This window comes from Choloepus didactylus, chromosome 4 (genome assembly GCF_015220235.1).
Source record: "Choloepus didactylus isolate mChoDid1 chromosome 4, mChoDid1.pri, whole genome shotgun sequence".
NCBI classification, from domain to species: domain Eukaryota; kingdom Metazoa; phylum Chordata; class Mammalia; order Pilosa; family Megalonychidae; genus Choloepus; species Choloepus didactylus.
In genome coordinates this window covers 179265166-179288599 of record NC_051310.1, presented here as the reverse complement: position 1 = coordinate 179288599, position 23434 = coordinate 179265166, and the positions used below count along the sequence as shown (strand labels likewise).

General features: G+C 33.5%; 1 protein-coding gene across 1 annotated transcript; it reads left to right on the top strand.

Moving 5' to 3' along the window:
• The first annotated feature begins 836 nt into the window (after positions 1-836).
• LOC119530794 (ras-related protein Rap-1b-like) lies at positions 837-1910 on the top strand. The gene has a single exon (XM_037831559.1). It carries the CDS (start codon positions 992-994, stop codon positions 1553-1555), a length of 564 nt encoding a protein of 187 aa, XP_037687487.1. The 5' UTR covers positions 837-991; the 3' UTR covers positions 1556-1910.
• The last annotated feature ends 21524 nt before the right edge of the window (positions 1911-23434 follow it).

Sequence of the window (23434 nt, the reverse complement as noted above, 5' to 3'; positions counted from 1 at the left end):
TACCTCACATTACTATTTTCTTGCACATGCTTTGGATGGATGTCTCTTCCACTCATGTGAACATGATTTCATGTGCTTTCTATTTTTCATGAATCCCTTGTTATTTCTTTTCTTCTGTTGATTCTTTCACTCTAACAATAATGTAAATTATTTTATTTTAATTATATATTTTCTATCATTTTAAGATTTTGGGGGAGGATCAGAAAACAAGATGTTTGGTTATTTTATGTTGTTCCATGTTATTAAAATCTATTCCAAGTAAAATATTTTATGCTCAAAATAGAGATTGTTCAGAATCTAGCAATAAATATTTTTTCCTGTCTCATTTTACAACATATGATTGTAAAATTTAGTGACACCATGAGTCAAAGACAAAACAAAGTAATGAAATTGATTTTTTAACATTGATTAATAATAATGAAGATCATTATAAAAGACTGTGGAAGACAATCTCATACAAGCCTTAAGATAAGTGAAAAATGATGAGAGACAGAGAATGACATAAGCAGGACAAGGAAACCATTTTGGGTAAGACTTGAACCTGAACCACAGCTGTGGGAGGAAAGAGTCATGGCAGATCCAGGCAAATGTCCTTGAAAACAACTGTAGATTGAAATTTTTGTTGCATGATAGTGGCTGCTCAAGGAAGTATTCTGAAATACTGAAAAAAAAAACTGGATCATTTGTCATTTATATTTTAGATAAGAAAGAGAAAATTGGAAGGTTATCTGGGAGCTATTTTAATCTCAGGTCATTTATACTAGATGGATCTTTCCAAGGGATGTGGCTTTTGGATGGAATATCATTTTACAATTAAGAATAGATAGGGGAGAACCAGGCGTGTAACCAGCCGGAGCGGAGGCGGTAGCGGCAGTACAGCCGTGGCGCCGGGAGCAGCGACCCGGAGGGAGCGCGAGGCGCAGGGAGAAGCTGGCTGCGCGAACCCGGTGACAGCGCGAGAGGTACTAGATTTTGACAACAACCTTGCACCATGCATGAGTATAAGCTAGTCGTTCTTGGCTCAGGAGGTGTTGGAAAGTCTGCTCTGACTGTGCAGTTTGTTCAAGGAATTTTTGTTGAAAAATATGATCCAACGATAGAAGATTCTTATAGAAAGCAAGTTGAAGTAGATGCACAACAGTGTATGCTTGAAATCTTGGATACTGCAGGAACGGAACAATTTACAGCAATGAGGGATTTGTATATGAAAAATGGACAAGGCTTTGCATTAGTTTATTCCATCACTGCACAGTCCACATTTAATGATTTACAAGATCTGAGAGAACAGATTCTTCGAGTAAAAGACACCGATGATGTTCCAATGATTCTGGTTGGTAATAAATGTGACTTGGAGGATGAAAGAGTTGTAGGAAAGGAGCAAGGTCAAAATCTAGCAAGACAATGGAACAACTGTGCATTCTTAGAATCTTCTGCAAAATCAAAAATAAATGTTAATGAGATCTTTTATGACCTAGTACGGCAAATTAACAGAAAAACCCCAGTGCCTGGGAAGGCCCGCAAAAAAGACATCATGTCAGCTGCTTTAATGTACTAAATGCATTGTAGCTCTGAGCCAGGTCTGAAGAACTGTTGCCCAATTCAACAGTGCCAGCATTCCAACTTTGTTAAACCTACCAACATCTTAAATGGACTTTCCTGTGGTGGTACCCTTTAAGAGGCGGATGAAAGCTACTACATCAGTTTGCATATTCTAATCACTTTCCAGTATCACAAGAGAGATTTTTACTTATATGATAGTCCTAGAGTATGCAGCTGGTAAAACCAGAGGCTACATCCAGTATTACTGCTTAAGAGACATTCTTCATCCACCAATGTTGTACATGTATGAAAATGGTGTACTGTAGACTTTAACACACCCCATAAACTTTGTATTGGAGAGTACAATAATGTAAATCCTAAATGAACCACTATTTTAGCTTAATAAAAGAAAGTCCAAAGAGCTCCTATATAGACTACTCCAGATAACTTTGCTTCTTTGATACTTGTAGCTTATTGTAATTTTCTTTTAAGAAATTCAAGGTCATTATCATTGTATTGTACAAAATAAGCGCTTTTGATTAACACAGCTATATAGTTTTTTTAATTTTTGAAAAACCTGTGGAGACAGTGATCTTGTCTTTAAAATATGATAGTCCTTTCAGTAAAATGTCTTAGATTAAAGACATTGCCTTTAATATCTGTTGGGAAGGAAATGTCCAGACTTTTCAAATCTCTTATTATATGTTTCCTTTTTTTGTTTACATAGAGAACAATGTTTATAGTTGTGTGTACAGTGGGGGTCTACAACAAGAAGTGTATATTTTCAAACAGTTTTTTAATGATTTAACAATTTTTGTAAATCATTTCCAGGCTTCTGCAGCTGTAAATTCTCACTGTGAATCCCTTGCTTGCTCATGCATAAGTGTATTTGCAATACCAAATATACGGTTTTAGTATTTTTGCCTGTTAGTGATTGTTTTACATGTGTAACGTTTTGGTTGAGATGTTAAATGGTGGACGAGTACTGTGGATGTGGGAAGTAATTTTAATCACGTGTAATTGGTCACAAGGCCTAATTTGCAGTAACGATTGCTGTTTTATTTAACAATGCCTTGTTGCTTTGTATGCATCGACGTTTGGGTGTAAAGATTGTGGGTCTATCCAACAGGGAGCCACAGTATTGAAATTGACCAACCTAATGTTACAACTACTTTGAGGTGGCCAAATGTAAACTAAAGCCTTAATTAAAGTGGTGCAATTTTGTATAACTTAGCATCAGTAGTTCAATAAATTTGGATTGCCATGAAAAAAAAAAAAAAAAAAAGAATAGATAGGAGATCATGGCTGGTATTGCTGACTTAGAATTTTTCAGAAAAAAAAAAAAAAGAAAAAAAAAGAAAAGGAAAGGAAAGAAAAAAAAAAAGAAAAGAAAAGAAAAAGAAAAAGAGAAAAGAAACAGAAAAGAAAACAAAGCTACTTTTGGGGACCCAAAATGAGAGGGAAAATGTATGCAATCTGATAAGTGATATGAAAGGGAATGTCCTATGAATGTAGGAAATTCATAAGACATGTTGCACTGAATTGCAATATTTCCTTAATTTTAAAGTTTTCTTTCAAATGTATTTGAAAGACATACCTAAGTACTTAATCATTTTTAAAATGTAAGCTTAATTTCCTTATTATAATATATGGCAGATCACACCTCAGGAACTAGTACTCACGGTGATTAGAGACCTAATGCAAATATACCTGAGAAGAATTCTTTAATAATACATGGCCCGTCTTACTTGATTATTTAATTATGTTCCAGAGAGGCAGATGTTTCTCAATGGCTAGACTCTCTGAAACAGGGTGTTGTTTTCGGTTTGATTTTTTTAGATCTCTATTTACTACTGAGCACTTGATACACATTTCACTCAAGGTGGTAGTTTAATACTGACAATATTTTCATAATAAATATCTGAGTCTTAAAATTAAAGTAAATGCCAATAATGAAATATTCCAAAAATTTTTAAACAGCACAATCAGTTAAATGATTATGACTCTTAGCATTGGTTGCAAGAAAGATATCTTTAAAAAGAAATCTTATGTAACAACATGCCAAAGTATGCTATCCAGAACCAAGTATAATTTTTAAAGTGAAGAATTTGAGATTCTTGTTGATATTTCCAATAAAAAATACACATTTTATGCTAAAATATTTTATATATGAAAACAAATTCAATGTTTATTTCAGGATTTCTCTATCTGTTTACCCATTGGAACACTGTATAACTGATAAATAAAATTCATAATAACTGAACAATTGTGACTCATGATGTTATAAGAAAATGTTTTAGGTTTGACATTTCTTAGGAAGAGCTTGTTGCAAGATATCCTATCGTATAAAGTTTTGCTATACTGCAACATGAATGATTAAGGGTAAGATTTCATTTAAGCTACTAGCAATTTTTAAAACATAGTATCAGCATGACAATTTTTTTGGAAGATATAGTCCTCATGAATTTATTGCTATGCATAAATTTCCCACCATTACCATTCCTTCTCTTCGGTATACCTCAACACAATTTTCTTGCCTTCTCTCCAAAATGTCTTTCTGTTACTACATTTATCCAACCAAACTAAACTCTCTCATTTGGAAATATCAGAAGTCTCCAGATCCTTACCTTTGACGGAGTTCTGCTTGCTTCTTGGTTTCTCTTTCTAGATACTTGAATTTCTGCTTTTTGTGGTCTGAGTTGCCATTTAACTCTCGTCTGTATTCTCTCCAGCTCACAAAATTCTGTTTACATCTCTCAGTTGCTATAATCTTTTCCTCTTCAGTATTCATTCTTTTGGAGCTGTGGGAGAGTATAAAGGGAGGTGGGGAGGAGGTCAAGGTGTAAATTTCCACATGGTAAATTACTATTAAGCAAGTGATATTTCCTAAGGAAACAAAGAGTCTAATTGCCTACGATGAACTTGAAAGCAAATATTTGCAATTTTAAAACTGCTTTGCTACTTGAAATGGGAAATTCTGTCCAATGCTTAAGACCATAATAATAAGACTTTAGTGTTGTACCTGACCCAGTAAAAAGAAATGAATACTTGTTTATTGATACAAGAAGTAAATAGTTATTTATTGTAGTATAGAAAACTTTCCTTAATAGAACAAATTCATTAAATCATCTTTCTTAATCTTATTTGTTCAATGGATTCCAGTTTAAAAATAATACTTTATATTAAAACTATTTATAATAAAATAAGCTTGGGCTAAATCTGTATTTTCTCTAACATTTTCTAAGTTTTCACTTTTTGCCTTTCCTAAATCTATCTAGTTTGTATCATAATGTGAATATAATATAATTTGCAATGATAAATTGCTCTAAATATTTAACCTTCTCTTATTCAAAATAAAAATGTACTTACATAGTACACATAATTATTCACAGGTAGTCGTTGGAAAAAAGATACCATTAAGACAGTTTTACAGCTGAGTCAAATTTTTGAAGGGTGTATATTCCTTACAGTATGCTATGTTTAAGCTGCTATTTAAACTTTTTGAAATCACAGTAAAAACCATCTATTCTGTACTCATTTATAGCTAGTGTGAAGCAATAAATTTATCTCAATTTTTAATAGAGAAAAAATGCTAAATAATCAATTAGCAAACTAAGTGATGTAGAGTATTAAAAGAATATTGTGAAATGATTGAGAATGCTTTATTGTAGTGCTGCAAGGTAGGTTTAACAGTAGGAAATCTAACAATATAATTCATTTCTTTAATGAATTGAATAAGAAAGTATAATTGTAGTAAAATATGACTAAACACTTATTTTATCAGTATCCATTCTTCAGAAGATAAATTTAAATTAATATATGAAAACAGTAACTATCATTTTCCAGAATTGAGGTCACAATATCATAACTATATTAACCATTTTCTCCAATCATATGTACTATTTGTACTGGACAGCATATTCTTGAAACTTATATAGGAAGATAAGTGACTGGGAATAGCTAATTAAAATTTTAATTTGTTTCTTGTACAAATGTAGGCTTGTGAGATGAAAACTAACTACTAAGCTATTTTAATCAGGAGAATTTGATTTTTGGAATCATATCAGTGGGAGATAATAGAAAGGAAAGAAACAGATCAACATGTGTTTGGAAATTCATTATGCTATAAATGTGAATGCACAATATATTGACATTATCATATGCATATACTGTTATGTAATTATAAAAAGTCATTTTATCTCATTTTGAACTATCAGAAAAACTAGAAAAATATTCACAGGTCTTGTGTTCAGTTCAATGAGTTTGGATAATTGTATGCACCCATCCACAACAACATATGCAATATGTCCATTACCCCAGAAAGCTCACTTTTGCCATTTTCCAAGCAAAATCTCTCCCTCCACCAGCAACCATTTATAATTTCTATCACTATAGATTAGTTTTGAATGTTCTTGTACTTTCATATAAATAGAATCATACACCTTGTGTCTGGCTTTTTTGCAATTCATAATGTTGCTTTTATAAGTACTTGATTCATTTTTTATTGTTGAGTAGTGTTCATTGAATGAATATACCACAATTTACTATTCTCCTTTAATGGAAATTTGAGTTGCATGCACTGTTTGGCTGTCATGAAAGAGATGACCACCAAATTCTTGCACAATTGCAGATATGTTCTTTTATTTTAATACCTAGGAGTATAATTGCTGGGTCAAATGTACTTATTTATCTGATGTTATCAGAGCCATACCCACTTCTATTTGGTTTGTTTTTACATGGTATATGTTTCTCCACTCTTTTATTTTCAAATTACCTGCATTTTTATCTTCAAAGTGTGTTTCTTATAAATATCATATAGCTAGGACATGCTTTCTTGTCTAGTCTGACATTCCATGCTTTTGTTTTTGTTTTGTTTTTACATTCCATGCTTTTAAATTGGAGAGTTTTGAAGATTTACATTAAGGTAGTTATAGATATCAAGCTTAGGTATCTCATAATGGTATTTATTTTTATTTAGTCCAATTATCTTGCCCCATGTCTCTCCTGCTTTCATTCCAGTGCATTGCACCTTTTTCAGTATTCCATTTTTATTGGTCAATCTATGGATTACAATGTGCATCTTATATTATCACAGTCTACTCAAATGATATCATATCATGAATTTTATGTGAATCTTACATGTAATTCCAGTTCCATTTATCCCCCCTCACACTTCATGCTATTTTGCTTATATTTTTACACTGTATTTAATTCCTAACTATGATATAATCCTGATGATATACTGTTATAATTCTGGTTTTAAATAGTCTATAGTCATTTAAGAAAAAATATAAAAGGATGTTTATAAAAAGAAATGTTCCAAAAATGATAATTTGTATTTGCCAAGATATTTACCCTTTAGGGGCATCTTTCAGGTGCTTTTCATTATTTCCTGCAGATATAGGGTTCCATCTCACAATTTATCTTAAAACTGAAGAATAATTTTTATAAATTCTTATATAAAGGGCTGCTGGAAACTAATTTTTTCTCAGCTTCTTTCTGCATAAGAATGTCATTATTTTCCTTTACTTTAGAAAAAAAATGGTGGATATAAGATTCTAGGTTATAGTTTTCATTTTTTTCTCTCACGATTTTGAACATGTTGTTCTATTGCCTTCTGGTCTCCATTGTTACAGGTACAGAATGACTCAAGTTTATATTGTTATTTTCTTGAATTTAATGTGTCCTTTTCTTTTAGGTTCTTTTTAGTTTTGTTCTTTATCTTTTTCAGTAGTTTATCTATAATATGCTAAGTGTGGTATTCTTCTGTTCATTCTGCTTGGATTCTGATTTTCTTGGCTCTACTGATTGATGTATGTCATCAGTTTTTGAAATTTCTCAGCCATTATCTCATCAAACATTCTTCTGCTTCATTATCTTTCTCTCTTTCTTGGACTCCAGTTGCATGTATATGATCTGGTTTGCTAATACTGCCATTATGCAAAATACCAGAAATGGATTGGCTTTTATAAAGGAGATTTATTAAGTTACAAATTTACTTTCTAAGGCCATGAAAGTGTCCAAACTAAGGCATCAAAAACAGAATACCTTTGCTTAAAAAATGACTGATGGCATCCAGAACACCTCTGTCAGCTGGGAAGGCATGTGGCTGGCATCTGTTGGTCCTGGGTTGTGTTTCTGCTCCTCTTACAGGATCTCTAAAAGTCCTTTCATCCACAACTCCAAGCATCTCTGAGCTTCTCTGTCAGCTCCCAAGCATCTCTCCAAAAGTCTCTCTCAGCTGCTCCTGGGGGATTTTGTCCTCTTTTAGCTTCTCTGGAGCAAACTCTGGGCTAGCATCTCAAAAGTGTCAGCCAGTGTCTGGGTCTGCTCCTTTTAAAGGACTCCAGTAAACTAATCAAGAGCCATGCTGAATGGTTGGGGCCACACCTCCACAGAAATAACCTAATCAAAAGTATCACCTACAGTTGGGTGAGTCACATCTCCATGGAAACAACCTAATCCAAATATCCCACAAGACTGGAATAAAACATGGCTTTTGCAGGGACATAATATATCCAAACCATCACAGCATGCTAGAACATTCAAAATTTCATGACAGATCTAAGACACTGTTCATTTTCTTCTTCTCTTTTTTTCTTTCTGTTTCAGTTTGGATACTTTGTACTGACATGTCTTCAAGTATAACTCATCTTTTCTTCCATGCATATTCAACTTTTCAATCCATTTAACAAATTCTTCATTTCTTAAATCATAGTTTTTTTCCTCATACTTTTAAAATTACTGTCTGTTGAAATTTTCTATCTATTCATGCATATTTTTAAACATGTGTTTTAGCATTTTTATCATAGATATCTTAGAATTTCTCTCTGTTAATTGCCACATCTAACCATTCCTGTATCTGCTCCTACTATTTCCTTTCTTGTCCCTGGATAACATTTGCTTGCATGATGTTTTTGTCATGTAAACTTTTATTATATACCAGACATTTTGTATAAAATACTGGTTGAGATTAAAGTAAATAATATTTACTGTCAGAGAGGAACACACCCCTTTTTCTTACAAGTTACATAGGTGTTGATTAAGTCATTAGTGTCTGCAGTTGAGCAGGGTCTGGGCTTTGTTGCAAGTTTAGTTTGATTTATTCACCACTGGAATTAAATATTTTGAGGACAGAATCATGCCATTCCCTTCAGCAGCTTGTGAGTTGAGGGATTGGTAAGATTACAGATGTATATCTTTGCTTCCTTATGAAGATCCTCTTTTATATAAAGGCTACCAGGTTCAATGGTCACTAGAGCCATGTTTTAGCAATGTAATCTCATCTCTTATTTCTGTCTTGAGATTTTTTCTGTCTTATTTTGTCTTTGCTTCATGACCTCCATGAAGGGCTAGTGTTCCTTTGACTTGTTTTTCTAAAACCCCCATTTCCTTTTTCAGCTGTTGAAAACCCTAAGTCATTTGAGTTTGTATGGGGCAGGGATGGTGGTGTTCTCTCAGCTCTCCTGCGCCAACATTAACCTTCCCTGGCAGATGATGAGAATGCCTCTGATGAATTTATCTCAGGTATCTATCACTAACTAAAAACTCATGAGTTTTATTTGGTGAGTGGATACATCCTCATTTTGTGGCTGGAGCTCCTCCAGATTCTAAAATGTCAGATCACCCCACTCAAAATATTTAGTAGTTTGTTATTAGCACAACAGATTTCTGTTTTTCCTTTTCTATGACATATTTTTCATACTCACAAAGCTCTGCTAGGAACAATGAAAGTAACCTGGGTTCTCATCTCACCCATGAATTGTCACTTTCTGGAGTTTAGACCCATTTAAGGTTTCTTTTTACTCTGATTTCTGACAAGGTTTTTTGTTTTAAATTATGATGTGGTAGCTTATCTAAGTTTCTGGTCCACAGGTGTGAAGATCTCTTTTGAGTTTCTCTTGGCTGGCATAAAAAAATGTTTGTTCCAGCATATTTTAAAAACCTATTTTGGATTAAAGCTTTAAAGATTAAATAAAAAGCATAGTTATGGAAGGCAATCTAGAAACTAGTTATATGTAGTTATCTGCTGGTGGGAAGGGAGGGTATTGGCAAGGCCTTAAAAGAATAGACATATTATTTGACTATGTAATACCCTCCCCCTGCCACACACACACAGTTGTATGGCAAAAGAAACCACATACAAAGAAAATATGCTGAATATTCTGGGTAAAATGCAACAAATATTAAAAATGAAAAGTATTACTTTCTCTAATATGCAAGAAATTCCTTTAGATAGCATGGAAAAAGACTAATTACTTGGTAGGAAAAACGAAATGTGTGTAAGATTTAAATAGGCTATTTCAAAAGATTGAAAGGAAGAAGTAAATAGTATTTATTTTCAGATGAAATGACTGTATACAGAGAAAACTGTAAGGAATCTACAAAATAGCTAGTAAAACATATACCTGGATTTCTCCTTGTTGCATAGTACAAAGTCCATATATGTATATATCAGTAGTATCTTTATACACTAGCAATAGAAACTTAGAAAGTTACTTTTAAAAAATAAGTGATTTTAAAATTTTAAAAAATGATTTTAAATATTTAGCATTTTTGGTGTATCAAATTATAAAGTTTCTTCCTGGATTTACATAAAAATATTTAAAGGCTATGTATTTTAAGAAGACATGATAAAATGAAAAATCACGTAAATTCTCTGGTCGTTTCTTCTTAAGTTAGAAAAAAGTGCAGGAAACATCAAAAGCCAGGAATATTGTGAATATCAATGTATTTAAGCCAAAATATTATCTTGCTTGGCAGTAATTTGCTTTAAATAGTTTATTATCCCCTCATATTACATTTTATTGACTTTGGCATGGGGCTTTTAAAACCAAATTTATTAAATGGTATCAGTCAACCATGAAAATAGATTCAAAATATTTATCAGCCTACAAAATGTTTTACCAGCCCTTCTGCTTTTGTGACATCCCAAATGTAGTAAAATCAATATGATTATCATCCTTTGTGATGCACTCAGCAGAAGTTCTTATTCCCTCAATCCATAAATAATGGCTAATTGATAAACTGTAATCATTATTTCTGAATTCTTTTTGATTCGTCACTTTGAATATAACTAATGATCTAATAATATCTGAAATGTCACTCAGTAAAGTTTTCCTTCTATGACCAATATGGTAATATGTCTGTCAATGTATATTTTCAAACCTGAATATTTAACTTTAATAGCAGGGGGGAGTGAGAATAAAGTTAGGACAAGGATTGTTGAACCAATTTTTCTCCTGTGATGACTGTACCGAGATAACCACTAACCATTTTCCAAAACCTTAATCACTTGTTTGGGAAGAAAGCTTGATGATTCCAGCTTCAACCAAAATTCTAAACAATTCCCTTTCTATTATTCACATAGAAATTAGTGTTTCTGGGAATTGGCAACAGGAAGAATGTGATAATAAGAAGTGATTCACATAGATCTCATGTGATCCAACCACCTTAGAAGCCTACTGTTGTGCTACGGCTTCCCCAACAGTCTGCTGCTGGTTTAAAGAGCACTGGAATATCACCTAGAAACATGGATTCTTCTTTTCACTCTGCCATTTCTCATGTAGGACCTCACATTTGTCATTTAACCATGTTTGACCCCAATGTCCTCAATTTTAGAATATGGGAATTCAGCTAGATAATTCCTAAGGTTCCTCTAAATCATTAGGCTTTTGAAGCATTTCTTGGTCTTTTTGGCACAGGGTGCATCTTCAAGGTCTCTTTGTTTAACATATATTTTAATAAACATTTTTAATCATGAAAAGGAACCAGAAACATGTGATAACAATAGGCACTAATTTTTCAACAAAATGTGACCATTGTTTACACTAGGCAACCAAGAAAGGTACAAATGAAATAGAAGACACTATCTAACCTTGAAAAATGTATGAAGGGTAGAGGACAGGGCATTTTTAGAGCAGTGAAACTATTCTGTATGATGCCTTAATGGTGGATTTATGACATTATGCATTTGTCAAAATCCATAGAAATGTACAAAGAGTGAAAACTAATGTAAACTATGGAATTTAGTTATTAATAATGTATCAATATTGGTTCATCAGTTGTAACAAATGTATTACATTAATGCAAGATGATAATAAAAAGGAAAATCTGTGTGTGGGATTTATTTGGGAACTCTGTACTTTCTGTCCAACTTTTCTGTAAAATTTTTTAAATAGTAAGCTTCATTTGCTGTAAAATGAAGCTATTTAAAAAATACATGAAGCATGAAAAATACATCTGGACTCAAATGTGTATATACATACACACACACACACACACACACACACACACACACCAAATTAGTGGTAACCTATGTAAAGAAATTTTCATGAACATTACAGAATTCAAAAGGTGTGAAAATGGCAAGGCTTAAAACTTAAGGGAAATCTGGGGTTTACAGTTGAGAGAGAGAAAACAGCCCAAAAAAAAGAGATAAAGGAGTTATAAACTTGTTTAATAAATGAGAGCCTTTTTTGGAAACTGAGGGAATAGAGAGATCTATGATTGAAGGAATGAGTGATCAAAAATGTCACATTCTTCCAGGAGATCAAAGGCCCATTAGATTTAGCAAAAAAGATGACTTTGGTGATCTTGGTGAGATCACCCTTGTAGTCAGTTGTCTTCTCCAACTGCTCATATATCTCCCTTTTGGCTCCTACACTGATGAAGAGAAAGAAGCCTGAGGTAGAATAAAGTTAGCATGGATACACAGAGACATCTAGTTGGGGTTGTCATAAACATTTCACATTTGTCTTGCTTGGTCTTTCACATTTGGATTTGGTCTTTGTGTTCTCAGCATTTAATAGTATGGCTGTCACTGATAAGTTCAACAAATATTTGCAGAATGAGTTATCTATAAACTAAAATTTATGTATATTCTATTTCATGAACTTGTGAAGTTTGGTTCAATTTTTTCAGAGATTCACATTATTTTAGGATATAAATGAAATGATCCAGTAAAGAGAAAGACTATGGCTCTATCTTCTATTTTTTATTTTTTTAAATTTTTACAAGTAGTACATTTATCAGCAAGTTCATACATGTTGAAGTGAAACAATCCTCACCCACACTGCATATGGTTATTCACAAATTCAGACTTGAAAATTTCCTGAGCCTTTTCTTAGTCTATTTTTTGCTCAGAATCTGTTTGCCTTACATTTCCCTTTCTGTGCAGAATTGAGAATTGGAACTCTGAACCCTTCAGTGGCCTTAGTTGCATACAATGCTGTGGACTGAACAATCATTTCCAGCAGGTTCTCTCTTCATGGTATAGGTCTCTGTGAGACAAAAAGCTTGGCTGCTCTTCATCAATAGAACTGGCAGCAGCAGAGCTCCTGGAATTCAACCCAATATCATATGGATTCTCTACCTTACACTTGCCATCACTATGTGAAGCCTTTTGGAGAAAATATGCACTCACTGGTTCAATTGGTAGAATCTTTTCCTGAAGTTGGTGGGATGAAGTTTCAGAGATTTCAAGCAGAATTGGCCGTATTGTTATGTAGCCAACCCTTTCGCATTCTCACTCCATTTTCCCACACTCGGGACTTTTTGATTAACTATTGCAATATCCTACTATTTACCTCCTTATTGTTTGCATGGCATTTTTCCTCAGGGACTCGGTACTTAACTGACAAACTGATGCTAATGAATTGCTGATATTATTCTTTTAATTTAATTACACTTTAAATAGGGAAAATATGACCTAAATAATAATTAAGGGTCCTCCAATACAATTAGGGAACTCGAGGGAAGGGGAACATTTTGAAACACAAAAGTGACTTTTTTTTCCACTTTGTTCTCTTTCAGGCCAGCAGAGTTGTCATATAGAACCAAAATATTCTGATCATGTCAACTCCTTTCCTAATGTTTTTTTCTGTTGATTCTCTTTGATGGCTAGATAACTTTCAAGCTATTAAACCCATCATGCATAGTTTTCCATGATTTGATCAGATGTCACTGCAAATGATTCCAAATATTACAGTGTAAAGTGAGTGTGAAAAGTGGGGAAAATATATATTCAGAGTATTTTAATGAAAATACAAAAATCAAATCTAAGTTTTAGTGGTATTTAACTATACTAACTCTTACAGGAACATAATTTGGTCCTTATGATTGCCTTTATTTGTTACCTACATATGAAGGAGAGTGGAATTCAACAATATAGAGGGTTTTGGTACTCTCCACCTGATTTAATAATGTATTTTAGCTTATATGTCACTCATATGTAAATTCAAGGAATAAAATACCTAATTTTAAATCTCATGATATCAAGTATCTGGAAAAACAAACTACGGGAAGAATATGTAACACATATAATATAAGCAAGATCAATAAATAGAAAATAAAAGTATGCTATCATCTATATTACAGGCTTGAAACAACACTTTAATCCAATTTGACAAAAAGTTGCCAAAAAGCACTGGAATTATCAAAAAAGTAATTTGAAAGTATAAATCTACTATCGTTAAAAAGAAATCACACCTTAAGAATGAAGTGTACCAATGTCATTATTCAAGCATCACTGTAGACATTAACAAACTGAAAACTAAATCACAGTCCAAAACTTTTATGTTAGAGCAAAATTCATAATATATCATTTATTTCATCTTCCTTGTTTTAAAATTTTCCATAATGTATCATGAAAAATAGAATGGTAAATGTATATTATTTCTAAGCATATGAATATGAATATACAGGAGTTTCATATTCATTTTTTAAAATTTTTGCTCATATTGATGTATTCAAGACTTCAGTTTACTGACATTAAGCACAATTGGAATGCACACCTTAAAAATGTGCACTATGCAGATACTGAGTGCATGATTTGAGAGACTTATACAAGCCCTGGGTTCTGGACTCCATGCCTTCTCCTGCATCCTTGAACTATTTTTTATAGGCCAACATATCTTTGAGGCCCAAAACAAAGTCAGTTCTTTACAGAGATAGTTCAGGCTCCCCAAAAGAGAGGTTGTCATTGCTCTATCTATCTGCTTTAGCAGACCAGGTAGAGCATAGTGTTGTCACCGAAATTTATAAAATTATACTATGTATAATTTTCCCTGTTATTCTCCCCTTATAGACTCACTATTGTTAGACAATGAATCATGTTTTATTCATCTCTGAAACCTTAAAACCTAGGATAGTGTTTGATATATACCACGGAAATAATATATATATTTGTTTAATTCATGAACATTTAAATAAGGGGTCATGTCATTTCCTTTTGTCCCAATCTGGAAAGTTTTTGTTTCTCTTTTTTGAAAACCCAGCTTTATTATCCCTGCCTCTGGGAAGGCTGCTTAACCACAATTCCACAGTAATTTCATTGCTCTTTACAGATATGTCTGCTATTGCAGTTAATACGATATACTATATTTGGCCATGTGTCTCTATTTCCCTTGGGCTATGAAGTCTCCAAAGGCAGGATCTACATAGTTTTTTCCATGCATTTTTCTCACAGTGCCTTGGGGAATATACATATATATACATATATAATATGTACAAATAAATAAATGTTATTATATTAAAATATAAAAAAATATATATTTTAATGCACCAGGTTCATCTCCTATCTTACCACAGTTCTGGAAGTCAGATTGCCTTGTGGCCTTTAGTGACCGAAACATAGAATATCCAGAGGAAATATTTTTAATATTTGAAGTCTATAGTGCTGGTAAATCAGAGGAAAAAAAAAAAGCATTTTTTTTTTTTTCTTTTTAATAACAGTTTGAGCAAAGTTCCTCCTTAGAAGTAAAAATGCTTAGAATGATCTTGGCATGTAGTCAATGGTAGGGACATTCTGCACATTTTATTAAACACTCATTTTAACTGTAACTAAAATTTGTGGTAAGTAGAAACATTTTCTTTCATTATTCTCTATTGTGCAATATCTAAAAAAAATAGAAGAGGAGAATTGCAGATTAAGGTTCCAATGACCTTCAAATTTGTCTAGAAATACTCCTGGAGTTTATGTTTTTAAAGTTTTTATGTGAAATATGTTTCTTGAGTATTTTAAATTCATAAAGGTATCATACATATTCATTAGAGAAAGTTAAAACAATTATAGCAAAGAAGAGAACATGAGTAAAAACTTCAAGTCCAAGCACATCATCTAGAGAATATTACCACTAATGTTTTGGGATTATTTATTTCTCATTTTTATTTTGTGTACATATTCTTGTGTTTCATAGGGAATATGAAATGCTAATAACTGAAAAAGATGTAAGAATGTTTCAAGGGTGTGATGGTTAGGTTCATGTGTCAACTTGGCCAGGTGATAGTACCCAGCTGTCTGGTCAAGCAAGCACTGACCTAACAATTGCTGTGAAGACCTTTGAGGCTGGTTAATAAATCAACAGGCTGGTTTATTAAATCATTAGTCAACTGACTGCAGCTGTGACTGATGACTCACCAAAGGGTGTGCCTTCCACAATGAGAGAATGCAATTGGCTGGATTTAATCCAATTAATCAGTTGAAGACTTATAAGCAAGACAGATAGAGGACCTTCACTTCTTCTTCAGCTGCCCAGTGAAGCATTTCCTGAGGAGTTCATCAAAGTTGCCGGTTTGTTTCCTGAGGAGTTCATCGGACCTCTTACTTGGAGTTGATAGTTTGCTGATTGCTCTACAGAATTTGGACTTGTGCATACCCACAGTTACGTGAGTCACTTTTACAATTTGATAGTCAGAGACACCTCTCATTGATTCTGTTTCCCTAGAGAACCCTAACTAATACAAAGGGTTTGTAATCATTAATGCTATTTAAATCATTTTCTTTTCCCTTCTTATGGAACTTGGGTCCACAGAAAAGGAACTTTGAACTCCCTATACAACACAAACTACGATATTTACAATAAATTGTATTGACTCTGTAGGTCTCTAGCATCAAGATGTTTGATATAAACATCTTCCTGAATATTACTGTCAACAATCATTGTTTTTCTTTTTTATACAATTTTAAATCATAAATAAGTATTCCTAAAAACATTATCTTTGGTGTGGTTACTTTTAACATCAAAAGGATGTTATTCAACTTTCATCATATTTTTTAAATTCAATTCATCAATTTCTTGGGTTCCTTTATTAACTTAAATGTCAAATGACCAAAGGACAATTACATCCTTAAAGATGATTTAAATTGTTCTCTTACTGGGGTTTAGAATTCTAGATTGAAATAATTTTACCTCCAAAGTAGCATATACTATTAGTAAACCCTTCAAACAACAAAGAAATCCACAAACTAGAAAAGGAAATTCCATCCTCACCAGCAAAAGCTAGCCATAGTTAAAACTTTGGTATAAAACTGCCCAGACATAAGGATCATGCCCAATATCTATACCCCAGTGGGTATAGATAGAGCTTTATTGATTTTTTTGTAGATGAAATATATCATGTTAATGCAATGTTCTATGATGGGTCATTGATAGTAAATCCAATTTACAATCTTCTAATGAATTTATTTTTTATACGTTGTTCTGGTTTGCTAATGCTGCTGTTGTGCAAAATACCAGAAACAGACTGGCTTTTATAAAGGGGGTTTATTTGGTTACAAAGTTATAGGCTGAAGGCCATGAAAACGCTCAAATTAAGGCATCAACACAAGTATACATTCACTGAAGGAAGGCCAATGGCAACCGGAAAGCCTCTGTTAGCTGTGAAGGCACATAGCTGGCATCTGCTGATACCAAGTTGTGTTCCAGCTCCTCTCTCAGCTCCTGTGCATTCTTCAAAATGTTGCTTTTGGGGCATTTGTCCTCTCTTAGCTTCTCTGGGGCAAAGTGTCAGCAAACGTCTGCTTTCAAAGGCCATCTCCAAAATGTCTCTCTAAGCTGCAGCAGTGAGCTCCTTCTGTCTGAGCTCTTATAGGGCTGCAGAAAATTCATCAAGACCCACACTGAATGGGCAGGGCCACACCTCCATGAAAATAATCGAATCAGAATTGTCACCTACAGTTGGGTGGGTCACATCTCCATGGAAACAGCCTAATCGAAAGATTCCAACCTAATCAACACTTACATCTCCCCCACAAGATTGCATTAAAGAACACGGTGTTTTAGGGGACATAATACTTCCAAACTGGCACATATGTCATCACAAATCTCTGCACGTACTTTTAAAAGAGACGTATTTAGAAGTGGGTCAAATATTAATGTTTCTGAGTTATAAAGATTGGGCTTACATCAAGTGGTGTTCTAATTCACACTTCTCACAAATTTTCCTTCAGTATACCTGCAGAGCCTTATATGATAATACTGGTTATTATCAATCATTTTTTTAAACTTTTCAGTATGCCACATTAAAAGGAAAAAGTAATAAAAGTGTCATAAATAGGTAAAAAACAAATTTCTTAATTCCATGGTCCTGCTTTATCTTTAAGTGTAGCACATTTTGGATACAAATTTAAAGATGCATCAGGAAATGAAATAAAACAGATTCTGCTCTTTCGGAAAGATGTGGCTCAGTTTCTGTGTGTTAGCATGGAAATGTATCCAGAAAAGAGGGGTTAATGGTTCTTGGCTCAATTAAAGCAACTTGAATGAAATTTTTTTTTTTTTAGAGCTTGAGGGTAAATTAAGACATTTAGCTCTGCTTCTTACTAGCTGTGTATAAATTCTCCCAAGAGCCTAATGAGCTCTGTCACAGTGTCTCTTCCATTTACACAAGAGAACAATTCCCTTCCCTCTACATTTTGTCATGTTACAAAATACTGAATTTAAAATTGTGTTTTAAATAATAATGTGAAGTTTGCTTGAAGGCTACAACATTTCCTTCAAATAAACGGACATTTTTGAAATTTTTTTCATATGGCCCCAGAGACTATTGACCAAATATTAAACAATAGTACATTTGTGATAGCAAAGTTTCTTTCTGTTCACTTGTTCTCCATGTTTGTGGCCATTTTATCCTGTCTCACACAGAGATATGCTTCTGTGATTGAAATGTATCTATTATCCTTTTAAGAGTTCCTGACTGAGAAGAAGGAATGAATAAGGATGAGGAGGAATATAAAGGGTGGGAGAGACAGAAGAAGAGAAGAAGAGATAAGCAAAAGAAAACTTGTTTAAAGTTGGTAAAACCAAACCCTGTGACCTTTTAAAAATATCAACATGATTTTTACCAAATACTTAAAATGAAATTAGACTATATTTTAAAATATTTACTTGTTTGATCAAGATAATGTCAATTTAAGTATAAGTTACAGAGTAGCCCAACCCTCTCTGCTTGATCTTTTCCAAGACTGCCCTTACATTCTTGAAGGAGGAGCTCTGCCCTGGGTGGGATCTAGAGTCAATTTGGCCCTCCTCTGATGGCATCACACACCCCTGGGGGAGAAGAGCCAGAGACCAATGGGATATGCCCACCTGGAGCCCAAGCACTCTCTTCCAGTCTGAACTCCATTACTTGAGAACCCTGAAATGCACTATCAAACACTGTGAGCCACTTATAGTTTGTGCAGCCTTAGGACCAAAGTGAGCCAAGGGGCAGCAGATTATGGGTTGGGATTCTTGACCTTGAGGCTGGAATGTGCACCCATAGGCAAACAAGGCCCTTTACAGGGCAGGATGTGGGAGAGGCAGTGGTGGGAAAATAAAGAGGGGCACATGGGAGGATTGCTGCATGGACCTCTATTCTGGTTCAGGTTCTGAGTTTCTAGGAGTCAGAGAAGTCTAAGGCAAACTTGGCCTTTGAAGCTCTATGAACGAATATTTGCATTAATTTTGTTTTTAATTTTTAAACTTTTAGGTATATGGCTCATGAACTTCCATTTGTACTCTTGTCTCCAAGCATTGCAAATATTAAGAGGGATTGATCTTTTCAAAATAATTCTAAAATTTAGGCTGGCAAACTGTTGCCTTTCCAGAGAAACCAGTATCAAAGCTAAGAAATAAAATTTTATATAGAAAACACATAGACACCACAAATTCTCATAGTATCTCCCTTTAGTAATCAAGGTTTGAAGGAAGAGCACTAACTCTGCATTCCCATCCTTTGTATCCTTACCACTGCAGGGCTCTAATCTTCAGCCTAGTGTGCCCATTCTAAACCCTGCACCAAAACAGCCCTTTCCTCTCAGCATTTTCAAAAATGCCCTCTACTGTCTTATTGCTGTCCACATATTCATTATGTTTTTTAGTGTCACATATTTTTTGTCCCCTTTATTTGCCTAATGATTTTCTTTTGTTTGGTCCCTGTGTAGTACTGAGGTTTAGAAGTGGTTACTAGGATCAGTCTGCCCATGAGCTAATCCTAGTTTGTTACTTACTAACTGTGTCACCTCCAATTAAGTATTTAATCCCTCTGTGTCTCATTTACTCACATATATATAGAGGATCTTAAACTACCTACTGGATATAAATTTTGAGAAGATTTAATGAGACTACCCATATTCAAAAAGCATATGGGGTAGACTGATTAGGTCCCCCAAAATGACCTGCTTCTAATCCCTGGAATCTGTGAAGGATACCTTATATGACAGAAGGGCTTGTGTGGTTGCAATTAAGTTAAGGATTTTAAAATGAGATCCCTGATTTATCTCGGTAGACCCTAAATGTAATCATAAATGTCCTTTTAAGAGAGAGGCAAAGGGAAATTTGATTACAGAAAGGAGAAGACAATGTGAAGGGGGAAGCAGATATTGGAGTAATGTGGCCACAAGCCAAGGAAGGCCAGAAGCAACTGAAAGCTGGAAATGGCAAGAAACACATTTTCCTCAGGAGCTTCAAAAAGGAACCAGCCCTGCTAACACCTTGATTTTACACGCATAAGATTTATTTTGTACTTTTAGCCTCCAGAACTTTAATAGAATAAATGTCTATTTTTTTAAGGCATTGATTTTTTGATAATTTGTTAAAGCAGCAATAGATAACTAATGCAGCATGTGTATGACTGTGGGTATGGAAAGCTCTTAGGGGGCATGTCATGCATATAAAAAGTATGAAATACATGCTAGTTATTATATTATTATTCTTCTTAACCAAAACAATAATGTCTCCTAACATTTTACTTATAATTGCTATTGTTTGGGATTTTCATTTTTATTAAAGTCATTTTTCTTAAAATACACTCCTGACAATTATCCATAAAGTAGTTATTATCTTCATCCATGTTTAAGGTTAAGTAAATTGTTCAAGCTTGTTGTGGTTGTTTGAATTTCTAATTAGGCCTTAATTTTACCCTTATTTTAGTTTTTACTTCTAATAAAAAATGTGTTTATATATCTGTAAATGTACCTGCATCCTCCTCTACATTTGAAAACCTCTAATGCCAAATCTCAGACTACTTCAGTCCTTTATACATAGATTAGTCCATGGTATGTACAACATAGTCAGGCTTTCTCCCTCAAAAAAATTTGAGCTTCTCAGCAGAATGTATGTGGTTACTAATTTAAAGCAGGCCTTGAAAAATGTAATGCCTCATTAGCTCTGTGGTGCCAGAAATTTAAACTTTCATATTGGTGATGGTATGTGATTTTTGAGTAAAATATTACCTGTACTCATATTTAGACTTTTTTTGTGAGTAACTAGCAGAAAAAGTGGTTTTAGTTGATTGAGCTTTAGATTTGAAGCCAAATAGACCATAAATTCTATTAAATTCTATTTTGAACACTATGAAACCAGTGCTCTTGAGAAAATCCCTTTACCTCCCTAAACCCCAGTTCCTACATCTTTAAAAATGAAAATGATAATATCTTTTTCACTAAACTTGTAAAAATAAATTTTAAAATGTAAAACAAAATATTTAGCATGGGTTGTGAGAAATATAAGCATTAAATGAATGTAATTTCCTCCATTCCTTTATCAGCACAGAGACAGCAAATATGAAATTTAGAATATTAATTAATTGTATGCCTTCCCTTAGAAAATACAGTATCACCTTTTCTCCCATTTGGTTGAAGCATGTTATTTTTTGGGAATATTAATGGCATTCTATCTTTATATTTATGCTAGAAATGTCAATAGCTGTCAAATTTTTAAATTCTACTTATTTAAAAAGTATAATAATGCTCTTCACATGATTTTTGAAAGAACTGATTGAATGATATCAGTTAAAAAACATTGACTGTAGAGATGGCAAGCATCTATATCTCAAAATTATCACTCCCTATACTTATGGAAACTCATGTTCAAAAGAACAACAACAACAACAAAAATCTATCAACACTATTTTTCATTTGAAACATCAAATAGTAGAACTGGCTATTCTTTAAAACACAGCCACAATGTATACATCCTGATTGTTCCTGAAAACAAAATTATGGGTGTCTGACCTGTCATTACTAATATTTTCAAAGTAAATGTCAGAATTGTCCTTCAAAGAAAACCCAGTGTGTCATGTCACTTTCTATATTATGGGGCTGGCAACCATGAGTTCACCATGTGTATAGCTTGAATAGCTTAGTTTACAAGTAAAGGTAAATGTGACCCATATATTAATTACCTTGGAGAGGTACTCAAAAGAACAGGTGTCTATTTTAACTTCACTGTTATAGAATTGTAACTTTATTACTATAAACCACCCTAATATGCAAATTTAAATAAAATTTCTTAATTTAATAAGTTTAAAATATTTCTCTTATTATCACATTTATTATTAGTAACTTAAAGTTCCATATTCAGAAAATTAACAAGTCTAAAACAAATTCTAAAAGGCAGAGATTATAAGGAATGATTTAACTCTTCTTGTGAGACAGTTTGCTTGACCCTTTTATGATCACTGACTGTACTGCACTCTTGACTGACCTTACTCTCAGGTGATAAAAGCAAACATCTTTGCAGTTTTGAGCAGTGTAAGATAAAAATCACACTCTATATATTATTTGCTCCTCCAAACATCTCTAGGAATTTCTAAGCTGAAATAAAACTTCATCCACACAGTCAACAATTGTTGCATACAGAGGTCAGCCTAAGATTAGGTCTCAAATGTTTCCAAGAGCACAGATTACTTTCTCTGTTTAGCAAGAGGTTGTTTAGTTTCCACTAAAACAAATACCATACAATGAGTTGGCTTAAACAACAGAAATTTATTAGCTCACAGTATTGAGGCTAATGAAGTCTAAAATTGATATATCAGGAAAATGATGCTTTCTCCCTGAAGACTGTGATGCTCTGGTTCTGGATGCCAGAGATCCTTGATCCTTGGCTTTTCCATCACATGGCAATGCACATGGTGGCATCTTCTGTCTCTTCTGGGTTCTATTGATTTCCAGCCTCTGGCTCCTCCCATGGTTTCTTTCTCAGGTCCAAATTCCTTTGTTTATAGGACTTTAGCTGTTCAGTTTGAGTACAACTTATTTAATACCAACTTCTAAGGTCCTATTTACAAATGAATTCACTTTCACAGAGTTAGGGTTTGGGACCTGAACATGCCTTTTGTGGGGGACATGATTCAATTCCTAACAGAGGTCAAGGGAGATAACATTAGTTTATTATATACCAACAATCAATTAAGACAATGGGATTTGCCATGTCTCTTATTTAATTTCCACATAAGCCATATTGTCAGTTACAGCAGATTATTTCCAGTTTGCCAAAAGTAAATTAAGGTTCATTACTGGTAAAGGGGTGCTTTGAAATAAATAAAATGGTAAGTGATGAACCTAGATTGAAGCCAAAATCATCCCACTATGGAATTCTTCAGATCTGAAGAAACAAAAGGCCAGAATATATGATATGTCAGTGAATATTATTTAAATTGCATAATAGGATAATAAATTTTGGTGAGAGCCTAAAGCATAAAAGAGGAACAGAGCCAGGAGAAACAATAACTACCAAAAACTAAGAAGCCAATTCTCTTACTGTGAAATTTTGCATAGGAGATATGTAATTAAAATAAAGGAAAAATAAGGAAATAAAATGCCTCCAATGTTTAAAAAGAAGTAAGGAAATGG

Coding starts and splice junctions, on each gene's coding strand:
- LOC119530794 (XM_037831559.1), top strand. CDS start 992: ATGCATGAGTATAAGCTAGTCGTTCTTGGCTCAGGAGGTGTTGGAAAG.